The 27274-nt window shown below is 40.9% G+C and overlaps 1 protein-coding gene across 1 annotated transcript in view; it reads right to left on the bottom strand.

Moving 5' to 3' along the window:
* LOC145345589 (uncharacterized) overlaps nt 1–26072 on the bottom strand; it is a 50354-nt gene extending 24282 nt beyond the window's left edge. Inside the window, exons 1-2 of the mRNA XM_080193424.1 lie at nt 26022–26072; nt 22214–22282 (exon numbers count right to left, since the gene is read on the bottom strand). Of these exons, the coding sequence (XP_080049550.1) occupies nt 22214–22237 (24 nt within the window). The 5' untranslated portion in view covers nt 22238–22282; nt 26022–26072. The remainder of the gene's footprint in view (nt 1–22213; nt 22283–26021) is intronic.
* Between the last annotated feature and the right edge of the window lie 1202 nt (nt 26073–27274).

Raw genomic sequence — 27274 nt, 5'->3', positions numbered from 1 at the left:
ATTTACAAACTGCCCAAATATATCAGTGATATTGATTGAAATTGCCCCTGACGTGAGTTACTGCCTTTGAAAAAAAACTGGAAACAATAATCTAACTATATATTTACACACGCTCTCCAGCAAACATTTTTAATTTATTCCAATTTCATAGCTGAATGTAGGAAAAATTGTGAATAATAAAAACAAAATACAACAGTTGCTGGATATTTGAAATAAGAACAAAAAGTGTTTGAAAAATTCAACAGGTGCAGCAGTACGTGGGGAGAGGGAAACAGTGTTTTGTATCCCCAGTATGACTCTTACCCAAGACGGAAACGTTGTGATAATTGTTAATTATCCAGTTAAATTATGATAAAGAATGATTGGGCATTAACAGTGTGGCAGTGTTTTGTTTCAGTGAATTAATGCTCACCTGTGTCATTTTCATAAGTAGCTACTGTCAAAGTTAACCAAGTGAAAAATCAACATGACATTAAAACAGAAGTTCAAAAGCAAATATTTTTAGTTCTTATCTGCTAGGTGATTTAATGGCCGTAACGCCACCTCTTATACTTTTCTTCCCTTGCTATAGTTTTACAAATTTTTTTTAATGTAAAGTAATCAAGGAACCACTGGAAAGTATTTTCTTCATCCATTCTTTGGAACACCACGACGGAGAATACCAATAGACAATGAATGATGGCAATTGGTTTGAGAGGTGAATTGTGACAATATGACTGTATGTTTTGCTCAGTCAGTGCACACTGTAAAATAATCTCAATATATCTTTGCTGTCCAAAATAAAATATGATGTAAAATTATTAGTAGATGTACTAACAATGGCAGTAACTTGGTTGTTTTACTCACTGCAGCAAAGTGATTAATAGAATTCAAGTACGGCTCTAGTTGAAGATTTAACACTTGCACTGGCGCAGTGGACTGAATGGCCTCCTTCTGCGCTAGAGTTGCTGCGATCCTCTCTGATCTATGTGACACTATGAAAGTGAGGAGAAAGTGAACAGCCCCTCTGTCAAAAAATTAGCTAGGAAACTCAATGCGCAGAGTTTTGCTATTCTCACACTTCATGGAATCTTTACAGTGCAGAAGGAGTCCATTCTGCCCATCGAGTCTGCACCAACCACTATCCCACCCAGGCCCTATCCCCGTAACCCTACATATTTACCCTGCTTATCCCCCTAACACTAGGGTCAATTTAGCATGGCCAATCAACCTAACCCCCATCTTTGGACTGCAGGAGGAAACCCATACAGACAGGGGGGAAAATGTGCAAACTCCATAGAGACAATGGCCCGAAGCTGGAATTGAACCCAGGTTCTTGGTACCATGAGGCAGCAGAGCTAGCCACTGTGCCACCATGCCGTGCATAGCACTTGAATGGCAATCACATACATGTCTGAGGAATTAATAGGGAATTACCAAAGGAGTATTGAAGCTGTCAGATACCAGTGTCAGGCCACAAGCTACAGTATAACAAATATGCAGCATGCTTTCTTGCAGATATGTATTTCTATTTTAATGCTATTTGTCACTAAAACAATTGTTAAGAAAATTTTAAAATTCGGCAGCATCTTCTATTTGAGATTTTGTTGCATCTGGGAATAACTGGATCATCCTTGCTAGTACAGGAAGGATTTTGAACTTCTGTATCTAGCTGTATGGATATCTGTGTAGGCGTACTGACTTAAATTGGTTTCATGCTACCAAGCTTTGTAGGTAGCAGAGATTGTCAGATTTAACACTAGCCTTGACAAAACATTACTTACATCTGTAACCAATTTGTATTTTTTATTTGTTGCTTTTTTTCCAATTTAACCACAGTTATGTTGTCATTCATCTCCCTCTTTAATTACAGTTCAGCATTGATAGTGTACACATCCACTGTCAGACAAATCCAAATTAAAAGTCTAGATAAATTTAACCTTTAATACTGTATGAATGGATACAATTAGTACTTTTAACAACCAAGCAATTTTTATTTTTTTTAAATATATAAACACTGCCACGCAGAGAGCTGTTTTTGATTTGTCGGTCAAGTGGATTGCAAAGCATTAATCTTTGTCAAATTAGGAAACAGCTTGATTATTTATCTGCCTGAGCTCAAAGTGAAATCTGCTGCTCTTGTTTTTTTAATGTTATCAGGGACGTGAGCATTGCTGGCTGGGCTAGTATTTATAGCCCATCCCTAATTTTTCTTGCGCTGAGCGGCTTGCTAAGCCATTCTAGAGTGCATTTAAGAATCAACCACATTGCTGTAGATCCAGAGTCACACCAGACCAGGTAAGGATGGCAGATTTCCTTCAGATAAGGTCTAAGTTGCATTGCAGCTTTGTGGATCTGTAGATTAACAGCACTGTTGGAAAGTCAATTTTCTTTCTCAGATGCACTTTTATTCTGCAGACCCTCTTTCTGCTTTATTGTTTGACTGTGGGTATTTTGGGGACTTGGTACAGTGGTGGAAGCCAGGGACAGTGCTGGAAGCCATAAGTGATGACAGATTGGGTGAAGTTTTCATTTGTAAATTGTGGACAGTTATCCAATGCTATTTGGTCTGGGATGCCATGGCTCATGAACATCTCCTTCAATGCCTTCACTACGAGCACTGTGGTTGCTATGTACAAATTCTTCACTTCAACCCATCGTGAGAAGTAGTCCATCACAATGAAGAAGGATCTGCAATTGAAGATGAATAAATTGATGCCCAATCATTCCCATGGCTCATTAGTTTACTATCAAATAAATCGGTTGGACTAAAACCTGGTGTTGTCAGACTTTTTACTGTGTTTACGCCAGTCCAACGCCGGCATACCCACATCATTGGGCATTGTCAGAATATGGGGCTCTCTCTGGTCCTCCTTGTGTAGCACACACACCTGGCAGTATGCTATCATGTCTCCAATTGCTTGGTGAAATATGTGGCCATTACACTGTGGATGTCTTGTGTTCGGTAATGCGCAGGTGTTGCCAATGGCCTGAAGGATTTTCGGCTGAAGGGAAGCTGGAATGACCAGTTGCTCATTGTACACCAACAGATCATTGATGATGGGCTTCTGCTGTTCAAACCAAGTCTTCATGTTGCTACTGCTCAGTCTCTGCTTGGTCAACTTTGTTGACAATAATGGCAGATGAGGGCACACTCCTCATCACATATTTGTTCCAGATGGATTTACTGGAGTTTTCCTGTGAAACCGGGGGGTGTTTCTTCACCAATAGGGAGTATGATTCAAATTCCCCTTTCAGGTTGGCGTCATGTTTCATTGAAAGGTCTATAGTGACCTGGGAAAGTGTGTCCATCACTGCTTGGTTTTTTTTCTCTGAATGTATACCGTCTTGTATGTGAATTTCCTGAGGTATAGAAGGGATCTCTGGATTCTTGAGTCTCTTTGCCAGCTCCTTCTCATCTAGCAGTGAGACCAGTGACTTATGATGAATTTCAGTGGTAACCTTTAGATCAATGGTGTAGTCCAAAAATTTCCTGCATGGTCATGTAACTGCGAGAGCTTCTTTATTGATCACAGCGTATCATGTTTCTAAGTCCAACAATCCTCTGGATGCGCAATCCACTGGTCAGCAACAGCTGCATGGTTGTTCCTGAAATAAGACTGCTTCAAGGCATGTGGATGAAGCTGCCACTGTTAAAGTGGTGGGCAGTGAGGTGGGCCAGGATGTCAATTGAAAGCAATGCTTTTATACAACCCAAATGCTTGTTCTTGATGTGTGTCCCAGCACCATGCCTGTAATGGCAAGACTGACCCATGAGGAGCAATTATGTTGGTTAGAATTATATTTGTTAGAGTTTAGGAGAATGAGGGGGGATCTCATAAAAACCTATAAAATTCTAAAAGGATTAGACGGGGTTGATGCAGGAAGGATGTCTCTGATTGGTACAGGAATCCAGAACCAGTGGCCATAGTCTAAGGATACAGGATAAACCATTTAGGACTGAGATGAGGGGAAACTTTGTCACTCAGAGGATGGTCAGCCTGTGGAATTTGCTACCACAGAAAGTATTTGAGGCAAAAACATTGATTGTTTTCAAGAAGCAGTTAGATGTAACTGTTGAGGCTAAAGGGATCAAAGGAAATGGGGTGGGGGGTGTGGGGGAGGGTGATGGGAAACAGACTACTGAGTTGGATGACCTGCCATGAATGATGGAGCACCCTCAAAGGGCCAAATACCCTACTTCTAATCTTATTCTATATTTCTGTGACACAGGCTTTTCAGCTTAAAAGGAAACATTCTTGGTTGTGGATGATGAACAAAGTCTCTCGGATTTGTTTGTATAAACCGAGTGTCGCCTGCAAGGTACCTTTTACTGAGAGTTTGATGCTGTCTGATCTGTACAGCTGTGTAGTGAGTGGCATCAGCCATTGGGTCACCAGCCATGGTTCCTTATCCAGCTCCAATTGAAGTTTGTGAGATGACGTTGAACCAAGATGTCAATGTTCCAGAATGAAAATCTCTGATCTTTAACCTCACCTCAGAAACTTGGTTGTGTCTCTGCTTATCATGGTACCTTGACCTTTGGAATCATCTTGGATCATCTGTGCATCTGTTTGTACTCGCTTTGTACAGCTTCCCATAGTGCCTATGTGATTGCAATTGAAACACTATGCTGAGATTGCTGGGCATTGGGCATGCCTTCTCTGCTGGTTTATGAGCTGAACAATGGAGGCTTTCTTTCACCATTAAGTTGGATCTGTGCTGTAAGTGGATTTTGGATTGCCTGGCAATCTGAATGTCTATTCCAAGAGTCAAATCTTCCTAAGCTTGAAGCATAACTGAGAGTGCATCATCCCCCACTCTGACAACAGGTCTGTCCCTGATTTGCTCTGATTTCAGGGTCACCATAATCATAGCCATTCTGTTCAGTTCATTAATGAAGGACTCATCAAACTTTCCTGGATGTGGACATGTTTGTTAAAATTTGTTCTTTCAAGGTCCTTGTTACTTACTGTCCATATTAGAATATTTGTCAAATGATTTTAAAACTTCATCAAATTGTGCTGAGAGCTCAGTGATTTCTTGCCTAGCTATTATAGCATTGGCTTTTGGACTGATTGAATAAAGTAGGGTGTTAACTGTCTAGACCTGAAGCAATCCTGTGTCTAAGGAATTCTTTTTTTACAAAGTCCCCTATTTTGTGACTAGTCAGGGCCTTGGGATGAGCTCAAACTAGTCTGGTAAGGTAGATTTTTAATCCACGGTCATTTAAAATTTTAAGTTTTAAAATGCCAATAGGAAATCTTTGATGGTGTTACCATAATGTTTCTCGGGCATGTCAGTTTTGACAGACTCCTGCTGTAATGGCAAACATAATAAAATTTTTGGCAGCAGCTCCCAGGATCGAACTTTCTTGAGTCTTCCCCAGAGTTTTTGGTCATGAAACTGTTGATTCCCAGTTTTTGAGCATGTTTTCTGGCGCCAATCAGGACTTTGGGCAGTTCACAGTGCATTTTAAAATGGCAAATCTGACTGCTGATGGCTTAACATATTTTCAAGTTAGTTTTGGCCATGAATTTAATGTTTTTATCTCAGCCTTGCTAGATCTTCTGACTCCACACTCTCTGATGTTAAAGATGGGCTTCCATTGGATTCAACTGAGTCTTGATTTGATTTATTATTATCACATGTATTGGGATACCATGAAAAGCATTGTTTCTTGCACACTAATCTGATAAAAGATACCATTCATAGAGTACATAAGGGAAAAGGAAAGGAGACAGTGCAGAGTATAGTATTAAAGCAAATTACTGCAAATGCTGGAATCTAAAACCAAAAGAGAAAATGCTGGAAAATCTCAACAAGTCTGGTAGCATCTGTAAGGAGAGAAAAGAGCTGACGTTGTGTCCAGATGACACTTTGGCAGAACAGAATATAGCATTACATGACGTGGTGTGTCGATAAAGTTCAGCTTAATGTATGCTTTTACATCATAGAAACATAGAAACTAGGAATTTGCCAGGATGCTGCCTGGTTTGGAGGGTAGGTCTTATGAGGAAAGGTTGAGGGAGCCAGGGCTTTTCTTTTTAGAGCAGAGGAGGATGAGAAGCAATTTAATGGAGGTAAGATGATGAGGGGGATCGATAAAGTGTACATTCAGAGACTATTTCCTCAGGTGGATGTAGCTATTACTAGGGGGCATAACTATAAGGTTCTTGGTGGGAGATATAGGAGGGCTGTCTGAGGTAGGTTCTTTACTCAGAGAGTGGTTGGGGTGTGGAATGGACTTCCTGCTGTGATAGTGGAGTTGGACACTGTAGGAACTTTCAAGCAATTATTGGATAGGCACATGGAGCACTCCAGAATGATAGGGAGTGGGATCGCTTGATCTTGGTTTCAGACAAAGCTCGGCACAACATCAGGGCTGAAGGGCCTGTACTGTGCTGTACTGTTCTATATTTTATGTTTAACAGGAGTTGGCCCTTTGAACCTGCTCCAACATTCATTTTGATCATGGCTGATCATCAAATTCAATAGCCTGATCCCACCTTCCCCTATTTCCCTTGATCCCTTTAGCCCTTTAGAGCTATATCTAATTTCAGGCAACATTTTGGCCTTAACTACATTCTGTGCTAGTGAATGCCAAACATTCACCAGTCTCTGGGTGAAGAAACTTATTTTCACCTCAGTTCTAAAGGGTTTACCTCTTACCTTTAAAGTACGACCCCTAGTTCTGCGCTCCCCACCATTGGGAATATTCTTTCTGAATCTACCCTGTCTAAGCTATTAGAATTTTACAAATTTCTATGAGATCCCCTCTCACTCTTCTAAACTCCAGTGAATATAATCCTAAACAATTATATTCACTGGAGTTTAGGTCTCTCCTCATTTGACAGATGTGCCATCCCTGGAATCAGCCTGGTAAACATTTGCTGTACTCCCTCTATAGCAAGGCCATCCTTCCTCAGATAAGGGCACCAAAACTGCACACAATATTCCAGGTGTGGCCTCACCAACACCCTATACAATTGCAGCAAAACACCCTTATCCTTATACTCAAATGCTCTTGCTATGAAGACCAACATACCATTTGCCTTCTTTACTGCTTGTTGTAACTGCACATTTACTTTTAGCAACTGATGCATGAGAAGTCCGAAGTCTCACTGAATATCCATCTCTCTTAATTTACACCCATTCAAATAATAATAACCTGTCCTCCAATTATTGCTACCAAGATGGATAACCTCACATTTATCCACATTATGCTGCATCTGCCATGCATATGCCCACACATCTATCCAAATCTCGCTGAAGGATCTCTGCATCCTTCTTTGTATCATCTGCAAATTTGGAGATAACACATTCAGTTCCCTCTTTCAAATCATTAATATATAATGTGAATAGTTGGGATTCTAGCACAGAAGCCTGCAAAATCCCACTAGTCACTGACCGCCAATCAAAAAAAGGTCCATTTATGCCAACTCTTTGTATCCTATCTGCAAAGCAGGTTCCAATCCATCTCAAGACATTACCTGCAATCCCATGTGCTCTAACTTCATATAGTAGTCTGTTATGTGAGACCTTGTTGAAAGCCTCCCGAAAGTCTAAATAAACCACATCCAGTGGTTCTTCTCAGTTGACTCTATGTGTCACATGCGGTGGGCGATACTGTACCCAATCCCACGGTGATCCTTTCTATGTCAGACCTTTATCCTACAGTTTCTTCAAAGGAGCCACAGGCAAAGAATTTGAGGTCTGCAGTGATCTTGGCTGTAAAGAAGACAAAGTTTTACGAGCTGAGGTGCACAACTCTTGTCACAGTCTTCTTAGAGAAGCAAAGCCTTGACCTTGATCTTGATCAAAGTGCTGCTCTTCAGTGAGCTGCATATATTTCTAGAGCCTATAAAATTCACTGGGAGTCAAAGAATTCCACTGAACACATCTCCTTCTATTTGTCCTCTCTACAGTTTCAACGCTGTTTACTCCTTCCCTTTAGCACTGAAGTCCTTCCACATGCCAGGATGAGATTGCTCGAAGGACCCCCGATAAAGAAATATGTATGAATGGCAGAAAGCCCAGAACTGTCCACAATGCCCCCCCAGCAACAACAGGCATTCTGAAATTTCCTAATGTAAAACCACACCAGACAATTAAAAATAATCTTCTCGCACTCTATTATAACTGTGTTGCCATCAATACCAGACAGAAACCCGCAGAAATTCATTCTGGCCCATCTTACTCGGGTTAGACAAGTTTGTAGTCAGTACAGAATCTCTGGCCTATTTCTTCCCCAAATAGGATCCTAGGGCAAAATGATACAGTTGTTTCTTTTTAAAAAAAGACTTACAGCAGTTGGATGTTTCTCACTCCATTTGCTTTCCAAACAGTTGGTCCTCTGAATATATTCAAGCTGCCACGGATGTGACCTCACAGTAGACGTGACATCACAGAACTGAGTCAACTGATTCAGTTTCCAGAAATACAAAAGATGCAAACTCAACCTCATCTTCTTTTTCAGTTAATTTGAATGTAATTAGAATGGCCACAACCTTGCAACATTCGTCTATTTACTCCACAGAATTGTCAATGCAATTGATGTCCAGAAGTGGAGCTGCAGTAAGAGAATTGGTGCCGTACTGATTTAAGTGAGCTAATAAATATTTATGTCGCTGAATGAACAGTTAAACTGCATTTTCTTTCTGATGTGCTAATAGCTCAGATGATATGTTGCAGTCGTCATTATTATAAGGGATTTATCCTTGTATATTTTTCTGACCAGTCCTACTCTTCAAGTGAGTGATGCTTGTGTTGGGGAAAACTACATACCCTTTCCACTATGGATATCAAGTTTCCCAGATTAATCCATAACATGGGCCAATTGCAAATTAAAACTTTCTCCAATCTGTTGCAACATGGGCAAGAATATTCCTCAGAACTGCTCCCTGTCCACTGTAACTTAAATGGATATGCAAGGAAACTATTTGGCCCTAGTGCCAGGCATTAATAAATTCGTAAGGATGGTTTAGAGTGGCTCACTCCCTGATTTGTCCTCCCATGTCTTCTTGAAAAGAGGATACGTAAATACATACACACAAACATACTAATTAGGAGTAGGAGTAAGCCACTCAGCCCCTTGAGCCTGCTCCATCTTGAATAAGATCATGACTGATCTGATTGTAAGTTCAACCCCACATTCCTGCCCACCCACCCCCATGACCTTTCACCCCTTGTTAAATAAGAATCTATATATCTCCACCTTAAAAAATATTCAAAGACTTTGCTTCCACTGCCTTTTGAGGGAAAGAGTTCCAGAGACTCACAAGCCTCTGAGAAAAGATTTCTCCTCTTCCCAGTCTTAAATAGATGACCCCTTATTTTTCAACAATGAGCCTAGTTCTAGATTCTCCAACAAGAAGAAACATCCTTCCCACACTCACCCTGTCAAGACTCCTCAGGATCTTAAAGACTTTGAACAAGTAGCGTCTTCCTCTTCTAAATGTGAGCAGGTAAAGGATATACTGGAGGAGCAGCCTCCACGTTTGCTCTAGTCAAATGTTCTTGTTATTTATGGTTATGAGAGCAAAGACTGCTGGGAGGATAGGAAAATTGGCAACAATACTGTTGTACAGTAGGCCATTCAAATCAGGGGAATGAAAAGGAATGTGGCTATGGTGGGAGATAATAGTCATGATGTTGGCCATGGTTCTCCGAAGCCCTGATCGGGAGCCCCAGTGGGCTTTCCTTGTGGCTGGAGAAGAACATGGAACAGGATGGAGTTTGAAGCAATGGAAACTTCAAGGATATACGGAGGGGGAATGGGGAAAATGAGGGGACATGGAGTGTGGGTGGGGGGTTATAAGAACAATGTTAGAGAGCTGGGCTGAGACAGTCTTTCTAGCCAGTCGGCCTCATCATCCACATTCATCTCATGCTGCCTCAGAGATCAGAAAATCCAAACCCTGCCCACCCACATATCCAGGAGGTGACAATGTGACAGGTGATGTGCTCAGGTTTCTAAATCAGGAAATGGCCTAATTCACATTTCCCAAGCCCAACACATAAACCTATCTCCTGGTCTTCTATGATCTTGCCATCTTCAAACAATTTATATTTTAAACTCAACTGTGGCATCTTCTGATCACAACTTCTTGCTTTAACTCATTTCCTCTCTTTTGCTCTTTTTCATCTTAGTGCATCTTTCACTGTGAGAATTAGTCTTCCACCTTGGCTTTTCAGCTTAAAAAAAAATCAGCAAATTTGATGCATATTGAATGTCAATGTTAAATTATTTATTTCAGAATTATCCATTGAAACTCTCCAAAATAAACTAATTAGCTATCCTCTGTATATTCAGCACTTGACTCTACAACATTGTCACTTAACCAGTCATGATCTATAAACCAGCAAAATGATATTTAGACTGTACTTTTGTACAACCTTACTATCCTAAGGATACAGCTGGACCACAACAAATCTGACCTCAATGGGAAATCTCACTTCATTTTAAATATCACAACCCCACCCCACCCCACAACACAACGCACTTGGCTAGCTTTCTTGCTGCATTTAAGACAATGCTTAAATCAACTCCTTCCAGCCACCACCCCTCCTCCCAGCCCCCAACCTCCCCAACCCTTCCCACCATCATCATCATTACCAGCTCTCTCCTCAGGTAATCTACACTGAACCCACACTGCTCCATCTGGAACCTCCCTTTCCCTTCAATGTCTTTGAGTGGGTTATGAACTGTGAAATTCTTCAGTTCATCTTTCTCTCAACTCCAATCATTTTTCCTCCCAAATCTCTGAAGTTAATCTAATCAAAGTCACAAATGACATCCCACATGACTGTAGCTATGGTGAACCATCCCACATTAATATTATTAGTATTCAGAAGGCTGAAGCCATTGTCTTCAGTTCTGGTTACTCTCTCCAATCCTAACCATTGACTCCACTAAACAATTGCCAAATACAACAATTTGTCTCCCAACCTAATTTCACATGTTTACCAGGGGCAGGAAAACAGGAATGTGAATTGCAAACCCTACTCTGCGCACCTATTTTGTGCACAATTGAATTTATAGGCCTATGTTTGCATTACATTCCTGTGCACGTAACCTTTACACAGGTTTTAACCCATTTCAATTACTTCAACAGCTCTAGTGCGCCTTCAAGTGGTCAGTTTTAAAGTAGCGTTTGATGACTTTTCCAACTCTTTCCATCACCTCTCTCTGCATTGGTGAGGACTTCATTGAAATACAAAAAGAAAATTAAATACATTTACTCTCAGCCCCAAGACATAAGATAATAAATACTGAACAAGCTCCCCATGGAATCAATCCCACACAATCTATTCAGTTATGTCTTACAAAGAAAAATTATCAAGCAAAAATCCTCAGGAAATTTAATGGTGTGAACATGTTAGGATGAAAAGCAATTGAGTATTGAGGCTCAGAGCTGCAGGTCACTTTTGACTCACAGGCACAGAGAAACAAAGCCTGTGTGTTATATATATCAGAAAGTTACAAAGTTAAGGTTTTGTTATCATGTTTGCTCCCATTAATGCATTATTATCAGAACAGCATGAAAGAACCATTTTCATTTCTTATCGGCACTACAATTTCATTTGGCTGTTGCTTGAAAAATTGCTTTCATTGAAAAAAATTGCTTTTTGATGAAAAAGCTTCCTAGTGATACAGTGGCTAGGAGTTTGGCACAACTGGAGTTATGCAGTAACCTATGCTTATTACATCTCAAAATGTGTATCTGGGAATGAAGCAAGATGATTTACTTTGCATTTCAATTCTGAATCTTCTGAGAATTTCAAACTGCTTATGCAATATTTAACTGCAAGTTTTATTTTTCTCTCTGCATTTTCTTTTAAAGTTTATATATTAGTGTCACAAGTAGGCTTACATTAATACTGCAATGAAGTTACTGTGAAAATCCCTTCGTTGCCACATTCTAGTGCCTGTTTGGGTACATTGAGGGGCAATGGACAGTGCACCTAAACTTTCGGACTGGGGGAGGAAGCGGAGCACCCAGAGGAAACCCATGCAGACATGTTGAGAACGTGCAAACTCCACACAGACAGTGACCCCAAGCAGGAATCAAACCCAGGTCCTAGAATTGTGAGGCAACAGTGCTAACCACCGTGCCACTGTGCTGTCCCCTGTATTTCTATTGTATTTTCTTTTCAAATACAGCTCATTTACTGGAGCTTTCCATTGATTATTGGTGAAATGCATCATCAGACAAGCAGAGAGACTGGAACCCTCAGATAAAATTAATTGGTAGGCAAACCTCATTGTGGAATCTTGCTGTCTGCAGATTGGTAAACATCAGTGAGATAATGAATCAGATCATCTACTTGTGTTGGAATAGTGTTTGGCCTGGGGATATTTTCAGTCCAGCACATCTTCAATGACTTAAGCTTAATGATAAAAACACTCTAGTAACTGATAAATAAAACACAAGCAATTTTAAATTAAAGCTTCTGTCATCACATGGTGCTGCCAATTCTTTGCAGAGTCTTATTAAAGTGGCAAGCGGAAAGTAACCTGGCTCCAGGATGGTACATCTCATAATGGACATTCAGTGCCATTTTCTATGGCAGATTTGTTAGGCTGATACCTGAATCAGGTAGGTATTTGGTATCCCAGGGCACTGATGTTGATTGATAAGCCAATCTGGCTCACCAACAGAACATGCATGAGTTGAACTGAAATCAGAGGTACAATTCTTCACATTTGGCCTTTGGTATCCTTATTAATGCCTCATGGGGTATTTCTTCAGAATACCCCGGCTCAATTCTTCCCCCATGTGGGGGAAGAATTGAGTTAATTCAGCAGCATCGTCCAGAGTGTGAAGTCTTCCCAATTATAGAATCATAGAACCCTACAGTGCAGGAGGAGGCCATTCAGCCACAATCTCACCCAAGCACTATCCCCATAACCCCATTCATTTACCCTAACTGGTCTTCCTGACACTAAGGGGCAATTTAGCATGGCCAATCCACCTAACCCACGCCTCTTTGGATCGTGGGAAGAAACCAGAGCACCTGGAGGAAACCCATGCAGACAAGGTGAGAACGTGAAAACTCTACACAGACAGTGACCCAAGCCGGGAGTTCTACAACATTTTTTTTCTATTGAATGCAATATTTATTGTTGTATAAATTGAGATTCCATTATGGACATGGGAACTATATTGCAATTTCGAGCTACACATAATTTAAAAGGATTGCTAGGAGCTGTTGAGAAAATGGCCTAAGTTTTGTTTGCTTGTGAAAAGGAGGAACAGGGGAGTTTCTAATGAGCCTACAAAAAACACTCCACCCGCAGCCTGCATGAGGTGACCACCCACTGTGTGCCTCAAATGAAAATCAACCCCTTCTGGTCTTGTTTCAGGAAGTGCATTATCTATAGTTCTCTTCAGTACTCTGCTGACTTGATGGCAAAACTAAGAACCATTGGCTGACCCTCGCTTTGAGGATGATGTTTGCTCTGTGTTATGAGTTTCTGCTGGGGCCTTGGGGCTGAATATTCAATTCTCAACCCACAAATCTATGAGCAGATATCCCATGAGGTAGTGGGATCTGGAGTGCATTCCCTGCTTCATTTTATTTTCTTCTTTACACAGTTACTCAAAGCATGATGCAGTCTGATGGACAAGTTGTTACCAATTTGAGTGATCTGTAGCAAGCTCCCATCCAATCATTGATGTCAATGCTGCCACGCTTCAAGTATTTGAAGCATTTTCTTGTCCTCCCCTGGAACATTAACCACTTGAGAGAACAGGAGCTGGCAGGAGAGAAGTTTATCTTTCTATCACAGACACAGTGTCCAGTTATGAAAATAGATCTTACAATAGTTTTACATGAATGCTTATGGATTTGGTTTCAAGAAGGGCACCAGCATTTGTTCGAAAATCCTCCCACTCAATCCAGAGGATGTGGGGGAGGCATGACTGATGCAATTTCTTTAGCACTCTTATGTGTCACTGATACACAATCCAGGTCTCACTGCAGTACATGAGTATGGTGACAGAAACTGCTCTGTACAGGAGTTTTGTTGACTTGCAGAGCTCTTTGTTGTCAATCACTCACAGCCGTAGTTTGTTGAAGGTGGAACTGGTTCATCTGACCTAATGTTAGATCTCCTTGACAATGGTGACCTATTGATAGAGGTGGCTGCCAAGGTATAGGAAGTACTCTGAATATTCCAGAGTCTCTCCTTCAACATATCTGGAAGATGGAATATTTGATTCACTAGTTGTGGGTTCGCATGTGAATTTTGTTCTGGCAAAATTCAAGGGCAGGCTGAGTATCTTGTGAGCAGAATTGAAGAGATTGCAAGCAGCTTGCAAATCTGGTGGAGAGCAGGCAATGTGCAGTCATCCACAACCTGTAAATCATGGATGTCCATTGTGGTTAGTTTAATTATGGCAAGAAGGCTTCTGACTTTAAGGAGTTTTCTATCCAGAAGGTACTAAATGCTTACACCAGAGGGAAGTTGATGATGTGACTACCCATCGTCAAGTAGCTTGCAAATACGAAGGGGGCTATCACTCAACCTTGCTTGACACTGGTGTGGATTTTGTAGGGGATTGTTTCAGATCAGTTGCAATCATATCATCATGAAGCTGTTGCAAGATTGTAATTAAGTTTCTTGGACATCCATACATTTGGAGAAGAATCCACATGGCCTCACTTTTTTACTGAGTCAGATGTTCTGGTCAGGTCAATTAATGCAATGAAGAGTTTCTGGTATTGTTCTGGAGAACACCAGACAAAGCAAACCATGATGGATAAAGTCCAATTTTAATGAAGTGCAGCTCAATTTCTTCTACTAGTAACATACTCAGTAGAACAAATGGTGGAAATGATTAAAACAGACCTCCCAAGATATGTCTTACTAATTTTCTGAAGGTACGGTGGTTATCAGGATCTACCACCTCTTGGATTAGGTACATCACTAAACAGATAAAATTAGGTGTATATATATTTGTCTCCTTCCTCATCTACTTCCTTTCCATCCTTCTTCCTACTCACTCGTTGATTGTGATTGACTCCGACATACAGTTTCAAGGAATTAACAACACTCCAATTCCTTACACACGTGACAAAATTATCAATTTGCAAGTGTGTATATCAAGTATTTGCTAACTATCTTACTAGAAATCTACTGCTGATACAGTATGAGTGGCCATGTATGGATAAAGGTGCTCAAGGCTATTCAGAGATCTAAGATAGTTCCAATTTCTGTTGCAGTGCCTGATGACTCAGATCGCAGAGTCCAATTCACAAATGGGCATTCCTTTTGAGTTAGGACAGTCCATATGAGTCAAGTATGCTGACAGACGTACACCACCAGTTCTGAGGAGGAATTCACTATACAGGTCTGCAGTCTGAAATAGGATGATTGTGTTTTCTATTCAAAACTTAATTATAATAGTCCAGGGTATTTTGATTTTTAAAATTGTGTTCACCTGTATTAATTCAATTCATATTTTTCAAGTACTTCGATGTTTTAAAGTTAATGCAGAAAAAAAGCAAAAAAGCAATCTGCAATTACTTGGTTTAAGAAGGAAAGATGCCTCCAGCAGACTCAATTTATCAGCCTGAAGCAACTGGTTTGCAACCTTATCTGATCCTCCTGAGAATCTAATAGGAACACAAGCTGATGTGTTTGCAATTTACGTAATTTCTGACTGAAGTTTCAAATGAAACTTTGTGTCTCAAATTTAATATTGTTTGGTTATCTTGTGACAAGTTGTGATTGGAAGGAGCAGTTGAATTCCTTTTGTACAAGAGCAGCAGCGAGAAAGATTAACCTAAAGGAGGGCAATCCCAGAAAGGTAGGATCATCTTTCAAGTAAACTCTTTAAATTTTGAGAATGTGTCGCCCTTACCCACTTTTGCTGTCCTCTCCCATCATTTCCTGTTTGGATCCTCACGGTTTCTGGCTCACAACACTGACACTATAATCAAAGTCACCAGCTGACATCCTGTATTATTGTGACCACAGCTCATCGACTCTTCTGCACTTTCACCATGATTGACAACTGCATTCTAGGAATACTATATATATTCTTAGATGCCCTTAGTGTTTAAAAGAAAAGGTTAATCCCATACAGACTGAAAGATCCTTCCAGCAAAGATAAAGTATTTTGAGGTTCTTGGAGAGGCTGCTGTCCTTAATTAGCACTCTGTTCCCAACCTGACAGAGGCTCCAGCACGTCAGGCTGATGAATGTGTCATGGTGCTTGAGCAAGATAACTTAAAACACCTCAGAACCCAATGATTTCAAAGCGTGTGCCCCCACCCCCCATCACGATTAAACTCTGGAAAAGAGGAAAGGAGTGAAGCATGTAATTAAAAGTCTTTTTTCCCTCAAACTAATTAAAATCTGGGAATAATTGTCACTGACACAGATATATTCAGTTGAATAGTACCTGAAAGTACCTGAACTTGCTCACGAATCATCTTGACAGGTTACTTTGAAATTTGCTTTGTGATATTTCAAAGTTGCTTTAATAATATGAACATGTATTTATTATGGATTACAAGGAAGAACCTGCTATGCTGAATTGTAATCTTTTGGATAATGGAAGTAATTCTGCTGTAGCATGTTAAGCAAAACTGAAGCATTAAGATACATGTTGGGCAGGATTTTCTGGCTGCGTTCGCCCCGGAACTGGAAAATCCTGCCTGAGGTCCACAGACCTTTCCATGTTTCACCCCTCACCCGCTACAAATTCCATGGCAGGTGGAATGGAAAAATTGCCCCATTGTGTACAGCTTCCTGTTGCACTTATGATAGTTTAGATTACACTGATTTATGTTTAATATTTCTTTTTTTTGTATTTCTGTCTGAAATCCAGCTGGTTTGTAGCAGATATAGAACATAGAACATTACAGCGCAGAACAGGCCCTTCGGCCCACGATGTTGCGCCGACCAATTAAGAGAAAAGCAATGACCCTCTAACCTAAACCAATCCCTTTCCATCCATAAACCTATCCACGGACCTCTTAAACGCCCCCAAACTAGGCGCATCTACAACTGCAGCAGGCAGGGCATTCCATTCCCCCACCACCCTCTGGGTAAAGAACCTACCTCTGACATCCGTCCTATAACTACCACCCCTTAATTTAAAGCTATGTCCCCTCGTGCTAGCTTTCTCCATCCGAGGAAAAAGGCTATCACTGTCCACCCTATCTAAACCTCTAATCATCTTGTATGTTTCAATAAGGTCTCCTCTTAGCCACCTTCTTTCCAACGAAAGCAACCCCAAATCCCTCAGTCTCTCCTCATAGGACCTCCCCTCCATACCAGGCAACATCCTGGTAAACTTCCTCTGCACCCTCTCCAATGCCTCCACATCCTTCCTATAATGTGGGGACCAGAACTGTACACAATACTCCAAGTGCAGCCGCACCAGAGTTTTGTACAGTTGCAACATGACGTTGCGGCTCCTAAATTCAATCCCCCTACCAATAAACGTCAAGGCACCGTATGCCTTCCTCACAACCTTATCGACTTGATTTCCAACTTTCAGGGATCTATGCACATATACACCTAGATCCCTCTGTTCGTCAACACGATTCAGGGTCCTACCATTAGCCCTATACTCTACACATCTGTTATTCCTGCCAAAGTGAATTACCTCACACTTTTCCGCATTAAACTCCATCCGCCACCTCTCGGCCCAGCTCTGCAACTTGTCCAAGTCTCTCTGTAAACTATGATACTCCTCTTCACTATCTACCACTCCTCCGACTTTGGTGTCATCAGCAAATTTACTAATCCATCCTTCTATACCCTCATCCAGATCATTTATAAAAATCACAAACAGCAGTGGCCCCAAAACAGATCCCTGACGCACACCACTTGTAACCGAACTCCATGACGAATACTTTCTATAAACCACCACCCTCTGTCTTCTATCAGCTAGCCAATTCCTGGTCCAATTAACTAAATCACCCTCAATCCCATACATCTGCATTTTCTACAGAAGCCTTCCATGATGAACCTTATCAAATGCCTTACTAAAGTCCATATATACCACGTCAACTGCCTTACCCCCATCCACCTCTTTGGTCACTTTTTCAAAAAACTCAATAAGGTTACTCAGGCACAACCTACCCTTCACAAAACCGTGCTGACTATCTCCAATCAATTCATTACTCTCTAAATAACTATAAATCCTATCCCTAATAATTTTCTTTTCTTTCTGGAAAATAAATATATATTCCAGATATATCTGGAAAATAAAGGGGTGAAGCATTTGATAGCAGTGATAAAAGTTTTGATTTGCCTATTTGGAAGCCCTTTTTCTTACAGCACTTAATTTTGTAGACCTTGGTCTCTGCTGACTATAATTACTGCTGTTCTTCCTTATTCAAGGCTCTCCTGCCCTTTTAAGGTCCTTCATTAATACTTTGCATGCTCTCATGGGTTTCCCCAGAGCAGAACTGAAGCACCATCATATTTCCCTCCCTTGTGCAGCTAGTTTTGGCAGATGGGACCCAAACGTGAGTATTTGGTTACCTTTGCTGAAATCGTCACTATTTAATCTTGAGAAGCTATTAATTAAATTACCATCTATGTTAAATAATGTAGTGTTAGCTTCTGCATTTCTGACTCCAAAACAATGTTTGATGCTTCTGATAGATGGATAATAAATTAAATATCACAAATCTGAATTCACCTGGTTTGGGATCTTGTTTTGTGATTTTTGCAGTCAATGGTTTTGAAAATTAATCATATTTAAGAACATAAGAACATAAGAAATAGGAGCAGGAGTAGGCCATCTAGCCCTTCGAGCCATATTTGAGTGGCATGCTTTAGGTGAAATGGGTTCACACAAATTTGGAATTTTTTTCTTAGAGGCACATACTGCTGCCACTAATAAAGGAAGGCTAGTCACTTCACCACTTAATGTTAAATGCTTAAAGCTGATTTTCTATCCAGTATATAACTCACCTGATTTGACTGGATGAGTCCCACAATGCAGGAGGGGCAATTGGTGGATTTGGTTGAAGGTGAACATTGGTGCTGTAAGTGAAAAATAGCCTTGAGATGCTTATGTATTAGTGAACCAAGCAATGAAAATAGGCTTTCACAATGGCACAAGACACTGGTTAATTGATTATTTCTGGTTTGTTTGCGTATGTGTGTGTGATCCCACCTGTTTTATAAGTAAATATCAGGAAGTATTAACATGATGATGAAAATAAGATGTGCGAACTGCATTACAAGAGAATAATGACAGAGTCAAAATTTGTAATATTTATTTATCAACATCTTTGAACTGTGAGACAACCAGTCTGAGCAAATTTAAACATCTTATTAAACTCCAAGTATAAGTAATAAATCCAGATCCAATTTTATGACGGATGAGGATAAGAAGGTTTGTCTGAATCTTCAACACAATATTTCTCACAAATTAAAAGGAATTTTGTGCTAATCAATCCTGTATCCCATTGTCTTCCACCATTCCTCCATCATGATTCTCCTTAGCGCAGCACCTCAATGTTCCTGACCTTCATCCCAATCTACTTCTCATATGTATGCAATCTTTAATTCTTTACCAGCTTCCTGGATTCTACAACAATTCCTACACAGTCAGACACTAAATTGTTAATGAGCCAAACTTCTAAAGGGCTCAACGTTTGCAATAATAAAGTCATTTCGGCTAACCTTGAATCCCACTGGACTGTCAGTCAAGTTCAATACTGTGACACACACACATAATTTTCTAATTGACTGTAAGTTTCAAATCTAACATCCAGTCCACCAACAAGACTGTCTAATTCCATCACCTCCATCTTATCTATCATCCAGCTCTGACAAAGGGTCATTCAGACTTGAAACATTGGCTCTAGTCTCTCTCCACAGATGCTGTCAGACCTGCTAAGCTTCTCCAGCATTTCCTGTTTTTGCTCCTATCATCTACATTTTTAAGTCACATTGTTACAACTGAAGGCTTCATTTATACATTTGTCAGCTCCAGATTTGATTTTTCCAAGGTAATTGCTGCTGACATCCCAAGCTCCAGGCTTCACTGATTCAGAACTGTAGCACTTACTTGACTTCCAAAATATTCATTCCTGCCCTTCTCAAGGGTGATTATGGATGGGCAATAAATGCTGACCTTGCCAGTGACACTCACGCTCCATGAACGAATTTTTAAAGTCTCTCCCTGGGCCCCTCCCTGTCTCTCCATTATTGTTCACACCTATGGCCCTTCTGCTTTTCAAAAACCTATCTTCCATTTTGTTCTCACAATCGCAATGTCAAACCTCACCTTCAAGAAACTCTTAAAACCAATCTCTTCAGCTATTCCCTCAGTCATCTTGCCAAGCCTCCTCCTACACTGGCTTAGGTCTGAATGCAATTATGAGGTATTTGGGGACGTTACATTATGTTAACCATGCAATATAAAATAAGTTGTTGTACTAATAAAATTTTTACACCAAAATCCAAACTAAAATGAAGTTAAAGTTCCTCAGCATTTCCAGTCTACTCCTGTCAAACTCCAGTAGACCATAGAATTCCTACAGTGGAGTAGGAGGCCATTTTGTCCATCAATTCTGCACCCACTCTCTGAAAGAGCATCTGACCAAGCCCATGCCCCATTCTATTCCCGTGCATTTACCATGACTAATCCACCTAATGTACACATCTTTGGACACTAAAGGTTATAAACACAGCCAATTCACCTAACCTGCACATCTTTGGACTGTGGGAGGAAACCAGAGAACTCAGAGTAAACCCACACAGACACAGGGAGAATACCTTGGCAGAAACAGGGGGACAATGCAAGGGATGAAGGCTCTGTCCATTCTTAACAAAACCAGTGTTAAGGAGGCTGTAGGAACATTAGGAGTGCCTACCACCATAAACTAGAATGTTAGCAAATCAGATCAGTGGAAAGAAGTATTATTGTCAATTGTGGGACCAATTTGGAAGTCCAGGTTGGGTTGTGGCTTAGATCTCAGTGCAAAGCTGTAATTCAATTTTTATGATTCTGTTTAATGTGGCTTCTTCAAGAGAAATTTCACCTGTTTCTTGAGTCCCTAACATCCTCCTGATGGGGCATTACTATCACACCTTGTGGCATTCTGGCGATTACCATTGACCAGAAACTGAACTGGGCTAGCCATATAAATACTATGGCTATCAGAGTAGGTCAGAGACTGAGAATTTTACAGTGAGTTACTCACCTCCTGATGCCTGTCCACTATCTACAAAGCACAAGTCAGGAGTGTGATGGAATACTCTCTATGTGCCTGGATGAGTGCAACTCCAACAATACTCAAGGAGATCAATTCTATTTAGGACAAAACAATCCACTTGAATGGCTCCCCCATTCACTACCTTAAACATTCATTCCCTCCATCACCAATACATGTAAGAAGCAGCGTGTACCATCTACATTATGCAAAACAACAATTTGCCAAGGCAATATTGACAGCACCTTCCAAACTGGCAATCTCAACCAGCTAGAAGGGCAAGGGCAGCAGATGCATGGGAATACCACTTTCTGCAAGCTCCCCTCCAAGCCACACACCATGAATTATATCACCGTTCCTTCATTCCTACTGGAATTTCTTTCATAACAGCGCTATGGGTGTACTTATACCATTTGTCCCGCAGCAGTTCAAGGAGGCAGCTCACTCTCATCTTCGCAAGGGAAATTAGGAATGGGCAAGGAATGCTGACCTAGCTAGTGAAGGCCTAATTCTGCAAACAAATACCTTAAACATGTACAGAGATGAGGAGAGTATTTTTCTCTCAGAGGGTTGTGCAACTTTGGAATGCTTTGCCTTAAATGATGATGATAGCAGATCATTGAATAATCTTAAGACAGAGATAGATGGATCCTTGTTCAGCAAGGGAATCAAATCATTGTCTAGGATAGATGGGAATGTGGGACTCAAAGCTCAAAATGACCAGCCATTATCTTATTGAATGTCGAGTAGGCTTGAGGGGGCAAATGGCCTACTTCTGCTCCTATTTTTTATATTCATACGTACAGCCACCACCCACGTTTAAACCAAATGACTTCCACTAACCCCATTCACATCAGCAATTTTATAACAGGTAGAAGAATGCTAACAATAAGAAATAATCCTAAACTGGCTAACATTTAGTAGCACGATGCAAACAAATTATTTTTTGCAGATGATCTGAAACAAATTGTCAGGGTTGGAACTTTAAAACAGAAATGTAATTCAGTGCAATGATAGGTGTTTTGCAACAACTGACCTCCAGAGGGCGAAGATAGTCCATAGCATTGAAAGAATTTAAGCAGAAAATGTTTTCACCGTGGATGATCTGAAATAGTCAGATGATGAACATCTGATTAGATCATGTTGTGCTGGGCACACAATGAATCTTTCAGTTCTGAGCGCCTCTGTCTGTTTGTTTTTTCTCTTTGTTGCCGTATGATTCAAGTCAGTTACATACAAGCTCAGGAAAGATCACAAAGATCCTATTTGAGTCATAAGTAATACTTTAAAAATGACCTTCATTTAATCAGAAATTTTGGATATGAATCATGAACTATATTTACATTTGTATATACTTTGATTCTTGGTTAAATTAAATTAAAGCCTATCCAGTCCTTTTTCTAACGTTGTTGACTATTTTCCAATTTTTCAAAGGATAGGTTTTGATGGTTAAATTTTTTGTCTTCACTGCTGGCAATTAACCTGACCAAATGGTTTGTCCACCACTTGTAGAACCTGCTCAATTCCATTGCATTAATCTGTCTGGAATAAAAATTTTTCTACATCTCCACCCAGCTCCACCCAGGCAGTACAGAGAAAAATTCATCCAGTGGTATTGGTGAGGTATCTCACCACAGTAGCATTGTGAGGACAACACTCTCCTCAATTGACTTCCACATACATGTACATATCAGCTTTTGGATATTGCTCAAAAGCAAGAACCCAGCCTATCCCCCGCCCCCCGCCCCCACCCACAACACCCACTTCTCCATCTCTCTCCATCAGAGAGATTGCATCTTATTGCAGATATCCTGGGGGTGAAATCAGACAGCTTGATGTAAAACCAGCGGTTTTTCCTGTGTGTGTGGTTCAGTTACTCAACAGATAAATTATTGGAAGCAAGACCTCGCAAGTTTTTATTCTGAATCATTTGCCAGGAGGCTCCTGAGAGAGACAAAACACAGGAAATCAAACAGCAAGTCTCCCTTGTGAATCTTTTTGTGACTAGGTCAGGAACTGAGTTGGCAGAGGTTTAGAAGAGTCACTTACATGACACCTTCTCTACTGTGCATGAGGAGAAAGGGACACTGGAGAGAGAGAAGAAAATATATTTTTCAAAAAAAGTTTAAAGGAGAAAGTAAGAAGAAATAAGAGCAGACATATGTCATTCAGCTTCAATCTGCACTGCTATTCAATACAATTATGACTAATCTTCTGCCTCAACACAGTTAATTCCATTGACTACAGCAGTTGCACAAAACTGGCAGCCAATCCAATACTGACAATTTTGTACCAGTCTCTCAAATGAATTTCTACCGTAGGGATTTTTTAAATGGAACGGAACAACATGAGATGCTCAGAGGAGGAGTTATCAAAGAAGTACGGAGACAAGAGTGAGGTGTAATTTAATGATGAGGGCTTTAACACCACTACAGTTGTTTCAGCAGGGATAACAGCATAACAAATATCCTGATGGGTAAGCTTCAATAAGGAAATGGTGACAATATGATTCTCTATATTAAGCTCAGGGATGGCCAACCCTTACTTAGAAGTGAAGGGCATTCTGAAGGGAGATGTGGAGAGGGACAGCAATATCTGATCTAGTGCAGAACCCAGAAGGTCAGAGCCGGGAGCAAAGCAAGGCATAGGAGAATATTGGTAAGACTATTACTTAGGAGCATTGACATACAGAAGGGTCTGGATGTACAGGTCCACAGATTCCTAAAAATGGCAACACAGGTGGATCAAAAAGACATACAGCGCACTTGCCATCATCAGCTGGGGCATTAAATATAAAAGTTGGCAAGTTATGTTACAGCTGTATAAGACTTTAGTTTGACTACATTTGGAATATGTTGCATGCAGTCTGGTCGCCACACAACCAGAAGAAAGATGCTTTGCAGAGGGTGCAAAGAAGGTTCATGAGGATGTTGCCTGGTCTGGAGGGCTTTTAGTATGAGGTGAGCTGAGATAAACTCGAATCATTTTCACTGGAAAAACACAGGCTGCGACCTGATAAATAAAGGTCTACAAAATTATGAGGCATAGGGAGGTTGGCTAGTCAGAGGCTTTTTTCCAGAGTGGAAAGGTCACCTACAAGTGGGCATAGGTTCAAGATGAGAGGGGGCAAGTTGAGGGGAGATGTGCAAGGACAGTTTTTTTATTGAGGGTGGTGGGTGTCTGGATTGCACTGCCAATGGAGTTGATGCAAGCAGACGCATTAGCAGCGTTCAAGGCCTATCTTGATATAAACATGAATGGGGGGGTGAACAGAAGGATATAAACCGTATATGGAAATTAAAGAGGGCACCAAAATAAGGATTGAGACTCGGTGCAAGCTTGCTGGGCCAAAGGCCTTGTTCCTGTGCTACATTGTTCTTTGTTCTTTGTCAGGTGCACAGAACAGAGAAAGAATAGAATAGGGAAATGAAAGTTTCTGTTCTTAGGAGGCGGTGCTTGGTACCTTCATGGACTTTTCAAAGATTCTAAGAGACACATTCAGAAGCTGCAGGATCATTTAAGAGTGAGTCAAGCCTGAGAGGGTGGCAGGACAGTAGGGAACACAATGAATGCTGAAGGATAGAGATTTGTGAAGGTAGAATAAATAAAGGCTGGAAAAAAGAAAGGAGGTGTGATATTGGAAAGGATAAAGAGATAAGAGGAAAAGGGGAAAAAATGGTGAAAAAGAAGTCATAGAAGTTTACAGCGTGGAAACAGGCCCTTCGGTCCAACTTGTCCATGCTGCCCTTTTTCACAAAACCCTCAATTAATCCCAAATGCCCACATTTAGTCCATATCCCTCTATACCCATCTTACCCATGTATCTATCTAAATGCTACTACTACTACCTCTGGCAGCTTGTTCCAGACACTCACCACCCTGTGCGAAAAAACTGCCATTCTGGAAACTTTTGTACCTCTCCCCTCACAACTTAAACCTTTGCCTTCTAGGTTTAGACTCCCCTACCTTTGGGAAAAGATATTGACTATCTATCTTGTCTATGCCCCTTATTATTTTATAGACCTCTATAAGGTCACCCCTCAACCTCCTACGCTCCAGAGAAAAAAGTCCCAATCTATCCAGCCTCTCCTTATAACTCAAGCCATCAAGTCCTGGTAACATCCTAGTAAATCTTTTCTGCACTCTTTCTAGTTTAATAATATCCTTTCTTTAATAGTGTGACCAGAGCTTCAAACAGTATTCCAAGTGTGGCCTTACCAATGTTTTGTACAACTTCAACAAGGCGTCCCAACTCCTGCATTCTATGTTCTGACCAATGAAACCAAGCATGCCAAACTTACTAACTATGCCTCCTATATTCTCAACCAAATCATTAATATAAATGACAAATAACAGTGGACCCAGCACTGATCCCTGAGGCACACCACTGGTCACAGGCCTCCAGTTTGAAAAACAACCCTCTACAACCACCCCCTGGCTTCTGTCAAGCAGCCAATTTTGTATTCATTTAGCTACCTCTCCCTTGATCCTGCGAGATTTAACTTTATGCAACAACCTACCATGCGCTAACTTGTCAAAGGCCTTGCTAAAGTCCATGTAGACAACATCAACTGCACTGCCCTCATCTACCTTCTTGGTTACCCCTTCAAAAAACTCAAACAAATTTGTGAGACATGATTTTTCACTCACAAAGCCATGCTGACTGTCCCTAATCAGTCCTTGCATCTCTAAATGCCTGTAGATCCCGTCTCTCAAAATACCTTCCAACAACTTACCCACCACAGATGTGAGGCTCACTGGCCTGTAGTTCCCAGGCTTTTCCCTGCAGTCCTTTTTAAACAGAGCCACAACATTTGGCGCTCTCCAAACTTCAGGCACCTCACCCGTGACTATCGATGATTCAAATATCATCAAAGTAATGGGCTTGAATCCAGAGCAGGAGCATGTGAATGGACACTTGATAACTAGGTTATATAGATGTGGTTACAGTCAGTGAACAAGCTGTTGTCTAAGTGCCAAGATAGTTAATGGTTGAGATAATACGTCAGAGAAGAATTGAGATGTGAATTCCAAGAACAAGAAGTGTTTCCTCGGGCAGTATTGAATAACTGTTTGCTGTGTACAAGACTTGATGATTAGTCAAAAGCAAGACATGTTATTCAAGCATAGAATCGGAGAATCATACAGCACAAAAGAGGCCCTTCAGCCCATCAAGTCGACACCGACACATTAGAAAAACCTGAAGTCCCACCTAATCCCATCTGCCAGCATTTGGCCCATAGCCCTGAATGTTATGAAGTGCCAAATGCTCATCCAGGTACTTTATAAAGACATGAGGCATCCTCTACCACCCTCCCAAGCAGCATATTCCAGACCATCACCACCCTCTGGGTAAAAAAGTTTTTCCTCACGTCCCCCTTAATCCTCCTGCCCCTCACCTTGAATCTATATCCCCTCGTGACTGACCCTTCAACTAAGGAGAACAGCTGCTCCTTATCCATTCTGCCCATGTCTTTTGTAATCTTGTACACCTCAATCAGGTCACCCCTCAGTCTTCTCTGCTCCAATGAAAACAACCCAAGTCTATGCAACCTTTCTTCATAACTTAAATGTTCCATCCCAGGCAGCATCCTGGTGAATCTCCTCTGCACCCCCTTCAGTACAATCACATCCTTCATATAACGTGGTGACCAGAGCTGCAGACAGTGCTCTAGCTGTGTCCTCACCAAAGTTCTGTACAACGCCAACATGACCTCCCTACTTATGTAATCTATGCCTCAAATGATAAAGGCAAGTGTTTATATGCCTTTTTCACCATCCTACTTCCACCTTCAGAGATCTATGAAGAAACATGCCATGGTCCCTTTGTTCCACAGAACTTCCTAGTGTCCTACCATTTATAGAGCATTTCCTTGTCAAATTACTCCTTTCAAAGTATATTACCTCACACTTTTCAGAGTTGAAATCCATCTGCCACTTGTCTGCCCATTTAACCATTCCAGCTATATCTTCTTGTAGTCCAAGACAATCCGCCTCACTGTTAACCACCCAGCCAATCTTTGTGTGATCCACAAACTTACTAATCCTACCCACTACATTGTCATCTATGTCATTCATATAAATAATGAATAAATAC

The sequence above is a fragment of the Carcharhinus amblyrhynchos genome, chromosome 7 (assembly GCF_965287045.1).
Source record: "Carcharhinus amblyrhynchos chromosome 7, sCarAmb.v2.hapA, whole genome shotgun sequence".
Classification (NCBI taxonomy): Eukaryota; Metazoa; Chordata; class Chondrichthyes; order Carcharhiniformes; family Carcharhinidae; genus Carcharhinus; species Carcharhinus amblyrhynchos.
Note: the sequence above shows the minus strand (reverse complement) of the source record. Positions and strands in the feature narration are given on the sequence as shown.